Source organism: Diabrotica undecimpunctata, chromosome 2 (assembly GCF_040954645.1).
Source record: "Diabrotica undecimpunctata isolate CICGRU chromosome 2, icDiaUnde3, whole genome shotgun sequence".
Taxonomy (NCBI): Eukaryota; Metazoa; Arthropoda; class Insecta; order Coleoptera; family Chrysomelidae; genus Diabrotica; species Diabrotica undecimpunctata.
Window position 1 is genome coordinate 124,943,187 of NC_092804.1, and position 21,762 is coordinate 124,964,948.

Consider the following 21,762-nt stretch of genomic DNA (forward strand, 5'->3'; position numbering starts at 1 on the left):
GTCCATACTTGTAGTAGGGTTTTCCAATGAGAATTCATTTTTATATTTGTATGCTACAAACCTTGCTATATATTTTAGTGATTACTGACTTACTTTTTCTTTCACCTCAAAATCTTGCATTAGCTCCTCCATTTCTTTATCTATAAATTCGTCTTGCAAATAATATGGTTCTGCAAAAGAAATCATCATAATTTCTCTTTCCGCATATTCTTTTGTTTCGAGCCACTCGTCAATTTTTGCAAGGTTGTACAACAATTTCTGCCTCAAGCAATCTTCTTCTGTTTCTAGATTAGATGTTACGCGCTGAGAGACCTTGAGAATAACCAACAAACACTCCTTGTTAGAATCTGTTGTATTTTGGTTTTCTGTGAAAATTGCTGACGAATTTTTGCCGAGAATGTGCCATCGAAGTCGAGAGAAGAAAGTTGACCATTACTTGCACCTATGCCTCGAATACACGCAAAAAAGAACACCTTGGTTTAACGTGAAAGTTAATATATATTGGATATCGTATTTGTTCTTTAAATAATCGTACATTTTCGTTGTTGATCTACTTGTAAATAAAATTCCTTTCTAAAAGACTTATGAATACCATAATTTGATCCAGTAAGTTTCGTTGAATGTTAATATCTGTACCGAAAGCATTCCTTCTTGGAGAGTTCTGAGTGAATTTTAAATGCGAGTAGAACAAATCGAACCAGTCATTAAACAGTTGGACCATATCAGAGGCTTCTTCCCAAAAGCTTTTTTTCGGTATTTGGCCACTCACCCCACAACATTTTATGACGTTTACCACTGAGTTGGCTAGAACTTGCACTACTGGACATACCCGTTGTCTCATCAACACTGGGAGAAATTTACCAAAGGTATTGAATACGACCTCTATGGATCCCAGAAAAAGGTGTGGAGGATGATAAGGGGACAAAAAACAGAAATGAATGAATTTGTACGCATGGATAACATTACGGAGGAACAATGTACTAAGCATTTCACGAAATTATATGGAGAAGGAGAAGAAGAGAATAGAGAAAGAATCATTAACAAAACTCAGGATAGAGTACTAATAACAGAGGAAGAGCTACGAGAACGAATAAAAAAATTAAAAAACAGAAAAGCACTTGGTCCTGATAAGATAAACAATGAACTGCTAAAATATAAAGGAACAACACTAAGCAAATGACTTTTAAAATTATTCGTCGATATAATAAATACCGGAGTAGTACCAGCGGAATGGAAGGAAAGTCTCCTGCTACCGATACTTAAAAAGGGAGACTCGAGAAATCCGAAAAATTATAGAGGCATTAGTCTGATGAATAGTACATTAAAATTGTTAACGGCAGTCGTAAAGATAAAATCGAGAAAAAAGCGAACATGGCAGAGGAACAACAAGGCTTCCGGATGAACTGCAGGACAATAGACGCAATTTTTATTATCAGATAAATAATAGAGAAGTCTATTGAATATGTAAAACCAGCATACATGTGCTTTGTAGATTTAAAAAGTGCTTTTGACAGGGTGAAGCGAAATGATCTTAAATTTATTACAAGCTGAACAAATAGACCATCAGATAATAAGGACAATTAATGAAATTAACAAGAACAACAAGACCAGAGTTGTAATGCCAACAGGGAAAACAGAATGCATAGAACTAAAAGGAGGAATCCGCCAAGGAGACTCGCTCAGCCCATTGTTATTCAATATGGTGATGAATCAAATAATTCACGAAGTAAGAAAACGACACGGATACCATATGAGAGCGCATAAAATCACGATACTATACTATGCTGATAATGCAGTACTAATTGCTGATAACGAAGATGAGCTACAAAGGCAGCTCCACACCTTCAATATCACAGCAAACAAACTTAATATGAGAATATTAGTAGAAAAAACTAAATGTATAGTGATCAGTAAAGAGCCGCGTAGATGCAAACTAGAAATAGACGGCAAAATTGTAGAACAAGTAATGAAATTCAATTACCTAGGAGTAGAGATCACTAGTGACAGGGATATAAGAACAGATACCACAAGGCAAGCATCAAAAGCGGCAAGAGTAAGTGGTTGCCTCCGAGAAACCATATGGTGAAACAAATATCTGACCACGGAAAGCAAAATGAAAGAGACAACAGTAAGACCAATCCTAGCATATGCAACAAATCAACAATATCGAAATGAAAGTATTAAGATCAATATCGGGCATATCATTACGAGACAGACAAACGAACAGAAGTATATAGATTAGCAAACATCTGTAAAAACAACAAGCCGTATAGCAGAAGACCCGTTGGAAGGCCGCCAAAAAGGTGGAAAGATAATGTACAGTCAACATCGACTAAAATAGAGTAAGAGGCAGACAAACAGGAGTAATCCTAGTCGCGCGAAGAAGAAGAAGAAGAATTAATTCCAAACTTACATTTTTTTAAATTAATTTTATCTTCTCTCCGATAAGCGATTATCCATTGTTTTTTTTTTTCTTTGGAAAGCTAAAGTATTTTATTTTCTTACATTTTGTACTTTGATTCCAGTTTTTTGCACTTACCCACGGCACAATTCAGCATTGTAAATTTACTTCAGGCCCACATAATACCCAAAACAATACATATATTAAATTGGGTATACTTCAATAATAATTATCAACAGTAACAAAATATGCTCTCCGCTCCGTAAAAGTATCATGTAAGCAATGCATCCGCACAAGTCGAAATGGCAAGTGTTGTCGAACCTGGCGTTAAGCGCAAAACGGACGGAATTAGTCGCCAATAGTGTGATACCGTGTCTGTGTGTATCGTGAGGCTTACATGTTTATACCCTGTTTCGTATTCAGCATGCGATCTTGACGTCAAATTCTCAATTGAAAGCATTAAGGCTTTTACAAAATATCTATATGTTATCATCTTCTTCAGATTGCAATACAAAACGATTGTACTGATGTCACACAAAAAAAACGGAAAAATATTAAAATTTTACCTAAATCAAAATCCTATTCTTCAGCACTAAGAAAATATTTGAACCAATAGATTTCAGCTGTTTAAAAGATATAGCTCATTTATCTGTTTAATTTTTAGATGAAAACACACTAATATTGAAAAAGTCAATACGTTCCCATTCGATAGGCTGATAAATGAAGGTCAATATCTCACAAACACGAGCTGGCCTAGACCAGTATTTACGTTTGAATACGCCGAATTTGTATATTGAGACGAAAGGGAAAACACATATTTTGTTAGAATAATAATTATTCTTGAAAATTGCATTTATTTCACTTTCGTAGTACTTTGTTAACTTCATCAAAACATATAAATATCCTTTGGCAGTGAATGTGTTAAAGATATATATAAAAAAAGGTTGACCACTATCATAGTCCGGATTCGAAAATGACGCCGTTGGCGCGCGAGTCTACATGCCATTTCTATGTCCTGTGGTAACAGAACAAATTTAAATGGAAGATGACATAATAATGACAATGACATTTTGGTTGGCATTATTATTAAATTGACATGGCATCATAAACAAACAAAAAAAGGAAGCTAAGAAAATATATTTATTTCATTTTCATTGTCTCCATTGTGTTAATGTGAAAATTTGAAGATAATTTTCTGAATATTAAGGTATGCTGTTTATAAATATGTATAGTTAGAACCTTAACAGCGAATATCGACAGCACTATCTACAAGAATGCAAACATTTATCAATTAATATTTTATGCTTTAAAAACTAAATTATAAAACGACAAAGGAACATCAAATAAAATATTGATTTAGAATGTAGCTACTTGGTAAATAATTTAACTTGTTCAACAAATAGCTCTTGTGTACAGTATGATATCTAGGTGTAGGTCAAGTAGATAAGTGTTGTGCAGTCATTTTAATAAACTATTTTAGTTGTTACTTGTATTACACAAATTATTAAGTTTTTTTTTATGTCTTTATCAAATGGTCTCCAGAAACCCCTAGCTGATTTTAATTTTATCATAACACAGACATAAATTGAATAATTATCGATTGAAATAAATGTTTCCATGATTGTTTATGTAGAATTGATAAATAACTATCAAATATCACAAGTCAGTTGGGCATTTTGTAAAAAATGCCAATTTAATTTTTATTTGGGTGAAAAAATTACTTACACCTACCTGTTTTGTATAGTATAATCAAATAATATTCATATCTTGGGCCAAAACCTCATTTGTATTCCAGGAATAACTATAAACTAAAATTAAATTAATAAAAATAACTGTAGATATAAAATTAAATGCTAATTCATGAAATCAAAGCATATTTTATGTATATTAGGATTCTATAATTAGTAATATATTTTCTTTTACAGATGGGAGGCTGCAGATGCACCTATAAAAACTGTCAAAGTTCTACTAAAACCACTGAAAATGTACATTTTTTTCACTACCCAGTTAAACATCCTGAAAGATGTAGAATATGGATTGAAAATGCAAATAAACCACATTTTTTTGACTTGGAAGAGGACCAACTGAAAAATAAAGTAATATGTGAGAATCATTTTGAAGACAAATGGTTCCCAAATCATCAAAAGAAGCGTTTGCTACAAGGTGCTGTACCTACTCTAGATGTTGGTTGTGAGGAGGAAGTAACACAATCTGGAATATACATTTCCACAGGTATGCATGATGTTGCTCTATTACCTGCTAGTTCAGATGGGTCACTTTTTATTTTGGACACTGACTCAATATATCATAAATCTCCTAATATAGAATCATACGTGTACAAAAATGGTGCAATAGTTCCTTCCAGTCCTGTAGTACAATTAAAGCAAGAAATTAAACATGTAGGTACTAGATCTGCAAATAATAAAACTATAATAAATAGTAAAACTTTATCCAATATAGGTAAGCAAACTGTACCCAGCTTTCTCAATCACACCATTCTTAACAATAGTGCTTTTGATGATCCTCTTGATACTAAAGTTGTGATTAAAGATGAAGTAATGCCAAGTTCTTCATATTGCAATACGTTGAATTCTGAGTTGAGACTACCACAATACAACAATATTGAAGAACCCATTCAAGACCCCTTAGGTGACACTAATCAATTTGAAGTATCCACCCATGGACAACCATTTGATGAACCGGAAAAACCTATAAGGTTGTTTGGTATAAAGAATCCTGCTATTAGCAAATCTTATCCAGAAAAGTCAAACTTAGCTAAAAATTATTTAAGAAAAATTAAACAACATAGTAGGGATATTGCTTGCATTAAAAAGATGTTGAGACACAAAACTAATGCACCTCCCAAGCCAGACATTGATGCAGTGTTAAACCTTCTAAAAGAAAAGCTTCCTCCTTCATTGTTTTTGCTAAATAGGTTGCACTTAACTGATGAAAATGAATTGTCACAAGAAGATATAGATTTCTTAACAACAATACAGAAGATGTCTCCAGATCTTTATCAACATTTACAAGAAAAATATAAATGGGATTTGCCAATTGTAGATATAATAGACTAGGTGTAGTTTGAAACAACTTTTATTTGTAAGTACTAAAGTTAAAATTCCTTAAACTTTTATACAAAAGTAAATTTAAAGAAAGTCATATAAGTTATTCTAATTTTTATTTAAATTCATTATTGTTCTTGTTTTGTTAAATATAAATACATTAGAACTTAATGGGCTATTAATCATTTCTTCTTATTTCTGTGCCTACTGCTTATTGTTAGCTGTTATTGGAATTGTGACTACTATCTTTCCCTTCATGATTGTTGTATTTTGTGTCTTCCAACTCTAGCTAGTTTTGCCAAACTTTGACTTATTATTATGTCCATTTTGGGTATACTCCATTCGCTTAGTTAGGGCATATTTTGACAGATTCATTGTCGGAAACCTACAACACAACAATTCCTACTTCTCAGTATTAATAGCTCAAGTATCCTACTATTGCTGACTTCTTTCTTTAAAAAAAGAAGAATTATTCTAAACAGTGGAAGTGTATACTAAACCCATCAAATGTTGGGTAGTATATTTAAAAAATATATTTTAGTTGTTATAATTTAACATAACTATTTGTTATATGGTGCAGATAAATAAATATTGATTGTCGGTAATTCGCAAAGTTCTATTTCATTTACCATTTAGTTTGTTTACTATTAATATTGGCTGTAAGGACGTGTGTTTGGATGTATAGTAGTTTCCAGTCACTTCTAGTCTGTCAAAAAGTAACTAAATTCGCAAAAAAATAATTACTAAATTCACTATAATTCATAGACAGTTCGGACTGAGAATAGCGAACCGAGTATATCACATGCAGATTCCTGTTCCTTATATTACAGTATACATTAGCATTAGACCTTAGACAAGGAAAGAGAGGGGTCATGTAAATGCATGGAATTGACTGAAGCTGGCACCAGAAAGGTTGCCAGGTCATATTTTGTTTTTTCAGTAGATTGAGAATAATGGATGTAATATATCAATAAATAGATTTTTTCAAAATTTATACCCAATTGAACACTGACATAATGATCATTTTTTGAACATGATTTTATTATTACATATTTTTAGTAGATGATATGGTGTTTCAGTAAATTGAAGTTGAAATCAGTAGATCTACTGAAAAATCAGTAGACCTGGTAACCGTGCGAGAGGTAGTAATGGGCAATGTAGTCACAAAATGTGGCGGTCACATCGACACTGGCTTCACTTTTTGAAAATTTATTAAATGAATGTTACCTGTCCTCTCTCTTTCCTTGTCTAAGCAGTAGACAGTCAAAGAATAAGTCATCTGTTCTGTTCATAACTGACACTGACAGACAGAACACAAAAATACATGGATAATGACTATGACAACAAGTGGCAATATTATTATATTTTGGACTTTTCAACAATCCCACTTACACAGGATATTCCATTCAAAACAGTGTTTTAGATTAACAATACCGAACTTATCTAAAAGTTCATAATATTTCACAATAATGTTACATAATATATTATTCTTAGTACAGTACCAGCTACCTATCAATTTTTTGATACCTTATAAAAGTTAGGAATTATTAACATTTTTTGTGTACACTCATATTCATTCAGCTTTTTTCAAAGCTTTAGTGATCACCATACACTCTGTGTTAAATACTTGTCACAAGCTTAAAACAAAATACAATATATAATTTCATATCAAGAGTTGTTTGCAAAATCAGCATCTATAAAACCATCGAATTCTGGATTCATTTTACAGAACTAGAGCCATAGCTTTTAGTCCCCACTAATCACAAAGTGTCTAAAAATATCGCATAATTTTTAAAACAGAAAAAGTTTAATTAAAAGTAATTTTTAATTTTAGCAGAATATTATAATACTCCTCTATGGTCTTCTTTAGGTGTCTACAAACCCATAACATGGGTGTTTTTGCCGAAAAAGAAAGTAAACAAAACCACAGAACAGACGTTGATAAGAGAGAATATTTATTTTGAACATTTGTGTTTAAGAATTTGATTTGTAAACTGTCTGCTTGAATTTTTTTGGGGTGCATTCTTACAAAAATGAGCAATTTAACATCAGAACAAGCAGCCTAAATCGTATATTTAATTGAAGAGGATGGTTGTAGCTATATGTTGCTGATGTTATGAAATCCATCAATCCAGCATTTCGAGAGCTTTAAGAAGATATAGAGAAACTGGAGGTTACACAAGAAGACCAGTTCCAGGATGTCCCAGGTGCACAGTCAACTGCGCATGAGTAGGAGGGGGTGGTTTTAGTTGGTAGAGAGCATAACAGGAAGTCATCTGTATGCAGGACCTCCTTCCTGTAAGGGGAAATGGTCTCGGATGTAGTCCTCTACCCTGAATCCAACACATGCCAGTCATCCCTAGGGATAGGTCAACCTAGTACGGTTTTTGAAATTTCCACCCTCAGAGAGAAAAAAGGGTGTCCCAGGCAGACAAACCCTGCATATGACCATGATTTACATCTGCAGACTTTGCTTACACGTCATGTTACAGCTCAGTAACTACAAGATGATCTTTCCACAGAATGTAATAGTTGAATAAGTGTCATTTCGGTTAAAATGAGATTAAGAGAATTTGGAATCAGACTCAGAATGCTTGCTACTGCTCCACTATTAACGAGGGTACACAATATGACATGTTTAAAGTTTGCATTAGAATATGTCAATTTGGATAATGAGGACTGAGCTAATATTCTTTTGCAGAGGCATCTGATTTGCAGGTCACACAGAATTAACAATGGTTCGTAGAGTATACCTGACAGCTTGTTCCAATTATTGGAGATAATTTCGTTTTTATGCAAGACAACACTCACACGTTGCTAGACTAACAATACAATATCTTAAAGAGGCGTGTATTCACGTTTTGGATTTGCCAGTAGTTAGCCCAGACTTAACACAATTGAACATATTTGGGACTACCTAGAAAGATACATAAGAGCCTGTATCGTTGCTCCAGATAACCTTGATTAACTAGGAAATGCTTTAACTGAAGAATGGGAAAATTGTAATTTGGAGTATATGGTCTCTGATAAGAAGTCTTCCACAGAAAATGAGGAATATCACTAGAGGCAGAGGTGCCAATACCAGATATTAAAATGTTCAATTTTTCCTTGAAATTCTTATTTCATAGATTTGTATTTTTCATTTTTGTTGAATAATTGTTATTTTCATTTTTTTGGCCTGTTAGTCTTTGATTTCTCATTTTACTGGAATAAACCACTGTTAAATATTCATATGTTTCATTCCCTGGCAGTTCCAAAAAAATTTAGGAGATACTAATAAAAACTTCCTAGACTTAATACATTTATGCGATAATTTTTGTGACAAGTGTATTCTGGCATTTTGTTTGATTGAACCTAATGACCTTCATTAAAATAATTATTAAATAGGGTAAGATAACTAACACTGAAAGGTATATCTGTGCTTGTTACAAATGCCGAATATATTAAAATGTATGTCAATTATTGATCCTCAACCGTCCTAAGGCTGTCTCTCTGTTAGGTCCTATTCTTCACAGCTTAGTGACAGTTGGCCACACTGTTTTTCCTAGCATCTTTATCCATACCATCTCTCCATTTCATGTTTGGTCTACATTGTTGTCCAGTTCCCTCGGGTTTTACCAGTAGAGTATGTCTAGCAGAGTAGCTTTTATCTTGTCTAGCGAACTGTCATTCTCACTATGCTCATCTAATTTTTGTTGCACTGACCCTACCTTTGGCTTCAGCTATTTCATTATATTTATTGCATAGATTGCATGCTCGAAGTTATATTGGTGATGCCACAATATATTGCTTTATAGCAATATACTGTGACAATGCCAAGTTCTATTATCATTTATTGGCATAGTATTTTTCTGGGTATTTTTTTTTCAAATATTAAAAGTCTGGTTTCATCTGTATTAGCAGGTACCCATATCTGAGATCCATGTATTAGAATGTATACCATTATCCATTGTTTTTCTTGTTGGACAATGGATTCTAAGATGTATGATAAGTCCAAAATAACTTCTTTGGTTGATCTCGTCTGATATTATGTTTATGGTGTATACCATGCCTTCCAGGTAAGAAATCCAATCAAGTATCCAATGGTATAGTTGTGTCCGATGTTTTTGATTCTGTAGTATGTTGGTTAAACCTTACCAGTTGAACAGGAATTCTGCAGTTTTACATAGCTCCATATAACTTGTTTTGTATTACAGTGGCAGACACTGCTTTGAAATCTACGAATATATTATAAATATCTTCACCTTTACTGATATGTATTAATAATTGTGTCTAAATATTTAATAATGTGTTTACAATGTAACTTGTTAAATATGTGCAATATTTGATATACATATTGTTACTTATCTAAAGTGATTAAATACATTATTTTGTTTATTAATAGTTACCTTTATACTCAATCAATGAGTTTCTGTCTTATCCTAGGAAAAAATAAAGAAATCTTCAACATAAATTCTAACGACTGTTAAAAGTTTATTTTTTATTGTTATACAAAAACAATGTACTACTTAATTCATCTTATAAAATTTGTTCTTTAAGAAAAATACCAACTCTTTCAGACCATACCCAATATGTTTGCCTTAAGGCATAGTTAAGTTGCCAATTTTCTTTCAGGTTATTTAAACAACACATTAAGAAAAGCAGTTGTTACATTTAAATGGGTTGTAGCTCATCACTTGCTTCCATTTCCCTACTCCCATCATGGATGCAAGACTTTCCTTTGTCATTTCATCAAAAAGCTTTTCTTCATCCTTTCTAGGATCACTGTCAGGGTGACTGATTTCAAAACAAGAATATGTAATGAAGTCAATAATTATCTAAGCTTCGGTGTCTTTTCTGACCTTACTGGTTTATTTTTTTTATTCTTTTCTCTTCCTCTCTCTGGTTTCTTCAATATCTTCCCTATTACATTTGCATCATTGTATTATTCCTTTATTACTTCTATGGGGTTACAGATCTGCATATATATGACCTACACAAAATCTTTTGCTTTGGTGCAATCTTTTATCATTTATTAGAAAAAGGTAATTTTGATTGGTTACTTTCATAGATGTAAGCACAGCTTTATTTCTGTGATTTTGCCTTACTTTAATAATTAAGATCTACATGTTATGGCTCATATTTTAAACTTTGTATACATAATTTTTCCCTGATGATGTTAAAATGTTTATGACAGATTTTTTAAAGCTCATTTATTTATATTTGGGCTGATTTTAATGTAAGTACATGTAGATGTCAGTTTTTAAGGTTTGTACTTAATACTTACCGCACATTCCTATCATATAACCATATAATCATAATACAAACTCTATTTTTCTTACATGTTTCATTACCATGTTACCATTACAAGTTTTAAAAAGGTCCACTTTACACTATTTAAAAACACAAAATGGGACAATAATCATCATTTGTTGATTATATTTACCTAGAAGCCACATAATTATTTTTCCTTATAAGTTCCAAGATGTTAGGCATTGCTAAATGACTAATATGCAATTTGGTTACTTGTGGTTGCTACAGGCTATGTACAAGGACAGAAATAAGATGAAAACTAATTAAAATATATTACCCAATTTAGACTTAATTTTAAGCTTTTTGGCCATTTTTAAGCTTATAGCAGTCTACAATATGGTTTAAATGGAACAATGATTGAATGTTTTATTAATATTTTAATACAAATAATCTAAATAGCTTTATTCATGTTTTAAAGGAAAAGTACAAAAATAATATAAATTTATAGACAATGGTATGTAATATTTTAATTTATTTTTCACTTTCTCAATAATTGTACCACAATAACTTTCGTCTTAGAATAATTCAAATTATTAAAAGAAAGTAATTTTAAAGCAAAAAACATTTTTTTTATAATTTGTATAACACCTTCGCTGCAATTGCAGCATCACAACAAATTTGACCTTCTGGCCGTATGAAGCCAGTCATGCACCTCGGACAGGCGGATACGTTACTGCTGTGTGAAGCCGCATATGCTATTCAACGCCGTGAAACATTATGGAACATGTGTACAATGGCTGTACATGTGGCTTCACATGGATGTAAATCAATATAAAAATACTTTATTACGCATATTATTATTTATAGAAATAAAAACTTATGCAAAGAAACACACATTTTATTATTTATTTATTAAGAATTGTACTACAAAGATAAAAAAGAATATTAATATTAAAAAATACAATAAATTTAAGCGAAAAAAATACATTTATTTCGTATACTGATGAATTGCAAAGAAACAAGATAAACAATAACTTTTTTGACAAATATTGCATCTAAATTTTGTAAATTGCGAATTTTTTTGGGCTTCTGTTCGACCACCAGCTCCACTAAAAGTTTGATAGCATTCGACACATCTGCGTCTTCCATTTCGACCAACGTATTCTAACACATGCTGCGGCAATGGAAGTTCATTACGACGATAATGCTCCGTATTTTGTATTTGAAGTAATTCCAACGTGACAAGTTCCTTAAATCTAGTAATGGTCATCTTGTCATTCGTCACCTGCTGATGTAGTATAAAAGCATTGACTAATGATGTTCCAATAAGAAGTTCGACAGCTAATTTCCTATATCACTTCACGCCTCGTCTTAAAGAAGTAGCATAATCTTTCATCTGATCAGATAGGTCAATAAAAGCTTTATGATTATTGTAATCAACAACAGTGGACGGTTTTCCGTTTGCTTGCGCCCAGAGGTAACTTGTAGAAACTCTGAAGTTGTGCTCAATGTCAAAACATCACGTTTGTCCTTCCATTTTGGAATTACTATTCCAGTGTTACTTTCAGCAGCTACTGTCTCACCTTTTTTGAGTTGCTTTTGTATATCTTTTGAATTCAATTTTCGATTAGCTCTCAGTGTTCCCACCTGATGAGTTTCTTTTTCTAATAATGAATGAGCTAAAAAAATACTGGTGTAGTAAATGTCTGTGTAAATAGTGCCTCATTTGTTCAATAAATCTTTTGCTAGTGCAAGAACTATATTTTCAGAAGACGACTGACCTTCTACTTTGTCTTGTCCACAATAAACTGTTAAGTTGTATGTATAACCCTTTTCAACACAAAGTTTATACAGTTTGATGCCCAACTTCTGTCTCCTATTTTTAATAAATTGCTTGAAATTTAAACGCCCTCTAAAAGGGCAGTTTCGTCAATACACAAAGACTCTTTTGGAGTGTAATGTTTTTGAAAATTTTTCAGATGTTCATTATGAGAGGTCATATTTTTTGCACTCTTGTTGTGAAAATGCCACATCCTCAACAATATTTGAAACCGGTTTCTTGACATTATTGAACGTATAAAATTATGGTATAATGTGTTTTGAGACCAATAACACTCCGGTGTGGAACACTGAACTATACCTATCCAAAAGAGAATACCAATAAATTTTTTCATCTCACCTGCATCTGTAGTATGCCAATTTTGAATTCTTGCTTTTGGTGCGTTTTCCTTCTCTTTAGATTGGGAAGCATATCTATTAGTTTCCATAACCATTCAATTTATAATTTCATTCGAGAAGAATAAAGTGTAAAAATCATATGGGGTTTTGTTGTAATAATTCCCATATAACTGAATATCAATGGCGCACGTTGGCTCTGTAAAAACAAACGGTTTCAAATTTCGACCTGTCACAATTTCCCAAACCAGATCTCCATCAGGCCCCTTATTTTTATTTTGTTCGCTGCCATCATTGTCACCATCTGTAGTATTATTTTGTATCACATATTCAATTGTTTCCATCAATGTGTCCCCCACATTCCCGTGTTCGATTTCTAATTCATTTCTGTCCAAATTTAGAAGTTTTGAAGTGGCAACTTTTAGACGTTTTTTTGTAGAAATTTCTTCGTCTGATGATGCACCACTGCTATCGGGAATATATTTATCAGAAGAACAATTATCTTCAAATATTTCCTGCTCATCTTCATCCGAGAGGACCTCCTATAATACAACAATATGAGAATATTTTTTCCATTTGTACAATATTGTGAATTTATTACCTGCCATAAAGCTTCTAATCGGTTTAGATCCTTTTCGTAGCTCATATTCACCCCATACAGTAAACAAACGATATTGCACTGATAAGCATATATTTACTTACTACTGACAAATTCATTGCAACTATCGAAGTATACAGTTATCCTTCCCATTTCGTTTACATGTCTCATTATTCGACCTTGTACCGTTAAAACAATAAGCAGCCGAATTGGCTTCACGCGGCCATTAGAACTACATCTTTGTTTTATGGCTGTGAGTAGCACATGTGGCTTCTCTTCAAAATATGCAATAAAACGTACGGTTTACTGAATAATATGACCAAAACTTAAAAGTATTTATAATTTATATCAAATTGTGCACACAAAACATAATGGCCAGAGGGATCATTTTTTTACATATCATTGTGGCAGCCAAGGTGTTAAAAAGTGTTAAATAAATAAATAAATAGGTCGCCATGAAAAATTTTTCATTGAGAAAAATCTTACATTTTTTTTGAGATATATGTATATGTATCATCCACCACCACCACCATCCGACGGGTTGATATATAATTCCATAAAGCTGCCATTTAAACACAGAATACCGTGCTAACTCGATAACATGCCCAAATTGCGGTCAAAACCACCGCTCAAACATTTGTCCTAACATAAACAAGCCAAAATGCCCAAATTGTCAGTGAAAACGCCCTGCATACTCCTCTAAGTGCGAAGCCCGCAGTACGAAATTAAAGGAATCCCAACAGGTTCAGCCGTTGTTCCCCAGAAAGGAGATACCTCCACTTACACTATCACAAAAAATGATTACACTCATTTCGTACAATAACTTCTTACTTGCAGCTCTATTTCCGCTGCAAAGCTAACAAATATTACAGATATCCAACGATATCTTCAGTAGTATGTTCGGTCACGTGATCAGCCCAATTGTATAGGACAATTACCTCGCAACATATTTTCACACCCCTACAATATTAAATCACGTTAATGGATTGTGTCGTGGGAACTGTTAATTGCCAGGGTGTCTGCCGAAAATGGCATCCTTTACAAATCCTAGGTCTGTCTCAAAAGTATTTGACTGTCGTTTTAACTTCGCATTGCTTTAATATTCTTCATCCAGCTCGTGGCATCATTTAAGAGAATTCCCATTCGGCTTAATAACACGCTCCCATCGATACTTAATTTAACTGGAGCAGTTCTGAAAATCATTTGTGTAATGGCATTCAGTGCATCGTCTAATTTGTTTAAATCATATGTCTGGTCGAAAGCTCTGAAAACAGGAAAAAGTCACAAGTTGCTATGTCAATACTTTACGCAGACCGGTTGAGTTGTGTCACTCCGTTAAACAATCGTTTTAAAACTTTAACGTAAAATGCTTTGTTGATTTTTTTATCTCTTGGAGCGTTCTCGTTTTGCTCCATATCTTCATAATACAAAAAAACTATCAGGATGAACTTTTGGATGCAAGCTTCCATTTGAAGACTTTTGTTTGGAGACAATAATCGCAAACCGACGATTTACCAGTAATAATCTTTTAAGCATATTTTTATTATTGGCGTCCATTTCCAAGTCGTTCTGAGCGAGTTCTAAACTAATCTCTTTCTGCTATCCCGTGAGACATTTTGGAATAAATTTGGCACGCACGCAAGTTATTCTCAAATTTTCGTTTAGAATTCTAGAAACAAATCTGTGTGAATTCCAAGATTGCTTTTTGATTGACGCATAATCAAACTACTATCTAAAATCATACATCTCACACTTTAAGAATTTCTGAGGGAGTTGCGCTGGTAGGTACACGAGAAGGCAGCCACTGTCAGTTGCCATCATTTTTAAATATCAGCCGCAATTACATTATAGTAACTTGTGAAGAATTATGGATTTCGCTCTTACGTCTTAGAGGGCGCTGGAACCATTTGGCGAGAAATTATGAACGAAGAGCGAACATTTTCGAAACAAACTTCATGCATTAAAAATTTGATTAATAATGAATTTATTTTTGGGATTATTAAATATCAAAATAGTAGATTTACGAGTACTTTACTTTTTTTTTTTGTAAAATTCATCTAAGGTTCTTTTGAAAATTTGATGCTTCATATGCAGATACTAGTAATTTAAGTCATACGTGATATATGTTTAATGTTTATGTTTAATTTATGTTTAATTTGACTTTAAGTAATGGTTAAATTTATCCACAGAACAAAAAATGTAAGTTCCCCTTACAAAAATCTGTATGAAATTCTAGGACGTTTATATTTTGATTTATATATATTTACTTGTTTATATTTCTTTATTTATATTTACTTGTAATAATTTATCTATGATTTTAATTTTGTGACATCTACAAGACATTGATTAGGGAATATTAACTTATTTTTTAGGTAATAAGTTTTACTTTTTTCTAGGCTATTATTTTAACTAAATAAATATTGAATATTGAATTGAATAAATGAACTTATTTCTCTATTGGAATTTTTATTTTCACCTATTTACTCAGTTTTCCAATAAATCTTACAAAAAATCCACAGAGAGGCTCTGGCTCCAAAGAAATGAGTCCTGTTCTCAACATTGTGCTAACAATGAATGTATTTGTAGTGAATGATATAAAAATGATACCCCTAAAATCAAGAAGATTAAATCTTTAATGCACTTTGCAAAGATATAGGTGCAGAACATTCGACGTTGCTATTTTACTGCGATGTTAAATGGATATCGCGTGAAAAAAATTTACAACGTGCATATGAGTTAAAAGAGGAATTTGCAACTTTTGTAGAAAAGGAAATCCGCCGGTAGCCGAAAAGGATAAAAATAAGAATGAGTATATTAGCCGAAGTCTAGAACTTTTTATTGAGTTACGGCCCTTTTCATTAACCTTTAAAAAATTACGTGCAACTAAATAAATGGCTTAAATGAATTAACAAGTACAAAAAATGTCTATAACCTCTATAAATATAATATTACAATAAATGTTCAAAATGACCCCCATTTTCTTCAATACACATTCGGTATCGTTTTAATAAGGAAAACCGAATGCGCTGAAAAATCATATTTTTCTGACGAAATTGATTTGCAGCTTCAATTATTCTAATCCTCCATTGTTGTTCGTCCTCTATTGATATAGAATACACTTTCTCTTTCATAAACTTCCAAAAGCAAAAGTCCATGGGGTTAAGACCTGGACTTCTGGGTGGCAAAGAAATAGGTGCGTCACGACCCCTTCTAATCCACCGACCAGGATACTGCTTGCAAAGGTATTCCCGGACTTCATTACTGTAATGCGGTGGAGCGCCATCTTGTAGAAACCACATATTTTGCCTTATTGCAATATTCACTTCTTCCAAATACTCTTGTAAATCGTTTGCCAAGAACTACAAATAATTATCACCATTTAAATTGTGGGGAAGAAATACTGGGCCGATTAGATTGTTATCCACAATTCCTGCCCAAATATTAACTTTGAAAGTCCTTTGGTGATGAGTCGTTTTTTAGGCGTGAGGATTTTCGTCGACCCAAACGTGCTCATTATGATGGTTTGTTATTCCATTTCTACTGAAGGTAACCAATCGCAAAATCCAATCCTTTTAGGATAATCTTCAACCAATAACTCTTGAACCGTTATTAAGTGATAGGGTTTAGGCATCTGATCCTTCAAACGCCTCCAAACCCTTACGTGAGGAACATTTAGTTGGGCAGCTATTACCCTTGTACTTATTCCAGGGACTTCTTCAATGATTTCTAAAATGTCTTCATCAGTTGCATCCATTATTGGACGACCACTATTGCCAGCAACTTGCGGCTGGAATGTACCCTTTTCCCGTAAATGACGATCAATCATCAGAAATAATCGTCTAGCGGGTGTATTTCGATTGGAGTATTTAGTAGTACTGCATAACGCCTTGGGGCTGCTGCACTATATCCTTGACGTTCACCTACGATATTCCCGATAGTTTATTGAAATCATAATTTAATCTGATCCAACTTACCCAAGGTTAAATGCATATCTGCCATTTTCCGAAATGTGTAGGCTACTGTAATATCAAAATTTTTAATATTAATCTTATTCACACAATAAATGATAGCTTCAAATTATTGACTATCTACGAGTTAGAATTTAACTATTATTGATGGAACTGTTTGTAATTATTGTATCCGTAGAAACTAATTATAATTTTATAGCCAACTAGGAAAAAACTAGTTTTTCGAAAAAATAATAGGAGACAAAAAAGTTTTAAAAATAATGTGATGCCACAAAATTCATTTGATTTGAACGTACTCAAAAGTTTGGCGGGATTTAGGGCTGCAAATTTTTCTGTGCGCTTAGATTTTGTTTCTTTTGTATGAAAAATGTTTTCAGAACAAGAAAGTAACGTATCCATTTTTATTACAAAATGTCAAGGGGTTTAGGAGATAATGCAAAAAAACAATTTTTATTTTGTAACTTCAAAGGACTGTAACTTTTTTTTGTGTACACTTTTGTACTAAGGTAAGTTGGATTCGATAAAATTATTTTTGTCACCGGAATGCGTGATTTAATTTATGACATACCTTTTTGAAACACCCTGTATATTAACATCAATTATATACCTATTAACAACATGTTAATACACTACTGCCCAAAATTAACGCACCATATTAAACGTACCACAAGTTGGAAGCTTTTTTCTTCTGAACGGATGATTTGGATTTTGATTATTTTGCTTTTTTCATATTATAGGTATATTTTTAACAAATCACTGTATTAATTTTTTCTTAAAAATATCCGTTTTACCCGTATACGAGGTGTAAAAATAAAGCTGTTTTTTTTTCATTCCATTTTTTAACACCCTGTGGAATTTATTAGAAAGAAAAGCTACATCCTATTAATATTTTGAAGTTTCATCCTTTCTCAAGATTTTCGTAAAAACTTATCTATCTCGATATCTCTATTATCAAAGATTATACAGAACTTTAAATATAACAAGTTTTTATCAATATTTATTCTTCTTCTTCTTTTTATATGCACATGACTCTGTCTGTTTTTCAATGTGCCTCCAGTAAGTCATCGTTCCATCGTTTTCGTGGTCTTCCTACTGATCGTCTTCCTATTGGGGAACCGTCTCTTGCCGTCTTTACTACTCTATTTGTTTTCATTCGGGTTATATGATCGTTCCATTCTACTCTTCTATTTCTTACCCAGTTCTTGATGTTCTCCACCTTGTATATACCTTATCAATATTTAAAGCAATGAAAACACTATTTCCATAAACTTTATTGACAATTAATACAACTAAGGTCTAAGAAAACATACCTAACCTAAATAATCTTTAACAGTTCCCTCTGCCAAAAACACTTAATAACTAATATTTCCACTTCTATATGTAATTACTTCTTCACAGCGACGAGGCATACTTAAAATCAAGCGGCGTATTTGGTCGTGATCAATCAATTGGATCCCAAACTTCTCTCATCATAATTGCTATGTCGTCAAGAGTGACATGTGGTCGTTGTCGCCTCCTTAGTTGGCAATCAATAATATCCCACAAATTATCTATGGGATTTAAATCAGGGCTGCAATGTGGCCAGTTCATGGTTGTATTCCAGCCTCGACCAAATAATCACGAACCACACGTGTAATATGTGGTCAAGCGGTATCATGCATTAAAAGAAAATTATTTTCTATGTAAGGAGCACATAAAACTACATGTTTAGACAAAATGTCTGTAATATACCTTACACTAGTTAAGGAACCTCTTCGTAAAGCAACAAGGTCAGTTCGCGCTGTAAGAGATATTCATCCACAAACCATTACATATCCTCCATTGCATAAAGTAATAGGTCGTATGTTGTATTGTACGTAGCGTTCTCTTGGCCGTCGAATAACTCTGACACGTCTATTTGAGCTATATAAAAAATACCTCTATTCATCAGTGAACACCACGTGCTCCCAGTCATCAACATTCCAGTCAAGGAAAATTCTGGCAAATTGTAATCTATTTCTACGATGATTTACATTTAAATCTGGTGCTCTGACTGGTATCCTTACGTACAGATCTTGTTCAGCGAGACTCCTTTATATAGGGTGTTTCTAGTAATTTGAATATAACTAACTAACTAACCAACTAACTTCTTCCATTAATGAGTATTACAATTCAATAAAATCACGTTATGCTTTGAACGTACTTTTCGTTTTTGATAATAAAGATATCGATGATTTTTTTACGAAAATGTTGAAAAAGTGAAGCTGTTTCGAAATATTAATAAGATGCAGCGTTTGGTTTTAATAACTTCCACAGGGTGTTGCAAAATCAGATGAAAAAACAACTTTATTTTTACATCTCACCTCGTATATGGGTAAAACGTTGACATATTCCAGAAAATATTAATACAGTAATTACTTAGAAATAAATCTACAATGCGAAAAAAAACCATCGAAATCCAATTAAGGATTCAATAGAAAAATAGCTTAAAAATTATGGTACAGTTGAGGTGGTGCGTTAATTTTGGAGAGTAGAAAATAACGTAATGCTTAGAACGTATTTTTCTGTTTTGATAATAGAGATATCAAGATGATTTTTCTCAAATATTTTTGCCTCTGTTCTTTTTGTACTCTTTTTAGAAATGATAAAGTTTTGTTATGTGAATGTAGTGTATGTAAATAATATTTTTGCAACCATTATAACTTTAGTAGACAATGATAAAGACCGGCTTTTAACCCTTAACTAGTCGCTACATGATCAAAAAGACCGCACGTATTAAAAATTGCTAATATTTCGGAAAAAAATTACATTTGGCAACCACGGCCTTCAGTAGCTTACTCATTCGATACAAGGAGCCTCAGTACTAAACCAGAGTAGCAGGAGGTTTGTTGATTAGGAGTTACAGCGCAAAGGTCATAATTTTCGCGCGCGTCTAGTCAGCTAAAAAGTTTTTATAAATCGTTTTATTGTATTTCTTATCACCTTAAGGTATGTATAAACGTTAGTTTTTTAAACAATATACTTTTGTCTTATTGTTTAGTAACCTTTTGAATATACCTCTCTTTCTTTTACTATGTAATTAGTCATCAAATTTTAAACTACTTTGCAGCAAATTACTATTACGATATTTCATAATTTTCTTTGTTCTATTATTGAGAATCAAATATTAATTTTTTTAAATTATAAGTTACAGCAAACTTTGATATATAACTTGTTTGGCTTTATTTTTAGAATGGACTATGAGAAGGAACAAAGGAGACTTCAAGCCTTCATGGAAGAAGAACCGCTTGATATATAATATGACGGCCACGATGGCAAGAATGAAGTAAATCCGGAAGTTATTGATGAGAGGTCGGAAGATCCGGAAAGCGAACAAGAACAGGCTTTAGAGGAAATAGGAGAAGTTTTACTGAATAATGTACAAGAAGAAAGTGTTTTTAGGGGAAAAGATGGTACAGTGTGGAGAAAGCATCAAAGAAAAAACAAAACGGTACGTATGAGCAAGCCTAATTTAGTAAAACAATCACCTGGGCCTAATAGATTTATGAAAAAGTTAAAAGGCATTTATGAAATGTGGAGTTATTTCATTGATGAGGACATGATTTACATAATTGTAGAATCCACTAATAAATACATTGAAAGTATAGCAAGCCATTTCTCTAGGGAGAGGGGTGCAAAGCTTACAAACCCATCTGAAATTCGCGCTCTTATAGGCCTTTTATATTTGGCAGGGACATATAAAGCCCATCACCTGAATCCAGAAGATATCTGGCAAACTAATGGCGAAGGTATCGAAATATTTAGACTAGTTATGTCCTTATCCCGATTTCGATTTCTTCTAAGATGCATTAGATTTAATGATAAGGTCGATCGTGAAGAACGTAGGAGACTGGATAAGATGGCCGCCATCAGAGTGTTTTCATCAGATATACCTCTTCGCAAAATTTAACATGCGATGAAATGCTTCCTGGATTTTTAGGGAACTGCCCTTGGATACAATATATTCCAAGCAAACCCTCAAAGTATGGGCTCAAAATTTTTAGTTTATGTGATGCTGAAGTGTATTATACCATAAATATGGAGGTTTATGTGGGATTTACTGTAGACAATTCCCCGAAAGAAATTGTAAAAAGAATGTTTGCGCTAATAAAGAATTCTGGGCGCAACATTACTCTAGATAATTGGTTCATTAGCATTCCTCTAATAGATGTTTTAAAAAAAAAATTGGATTGACTGTTGTGGGGACCATGTGAACTGCCCCCTGAATTACTTCAAGAAGTTTCCTGCTGTAAATGTAAAAAGTTTTTATGCAGAGAACATACACGTGCAATATGCGAAGAGTGC

The 21,762-nt window shown here is 32.8% G+C and overlaps 1 protein-coding gene across 1 annotated transcript; it reads left to right on the forward strand.

Moving 5' to 3' along the window:
- The first annotated feature begins 3,471 nt into the window (after window positions 1-3,471).
- LOC140434851 (uncharacterized) lies at window positions 3,472-15,917 on the forward strand. The gene is made up of 2 exons (XM_072523424.1): window positions 3,472-3,608; window positions 4,327-15,917. Exon 2 carries the CDS (start codon window positions 4,327-4,329, stop codon window positions 5,476-5,478), a length of 1,152 nt encoding a protein of 383 aa, XP_072379525.1. The 5' UTR covers window positions 3,472-3,608; the 3' UTR covers window positions 5,479-15,917.
- Window positions 15,918-21,762: the final 5,845 nt, after the last annotated feature.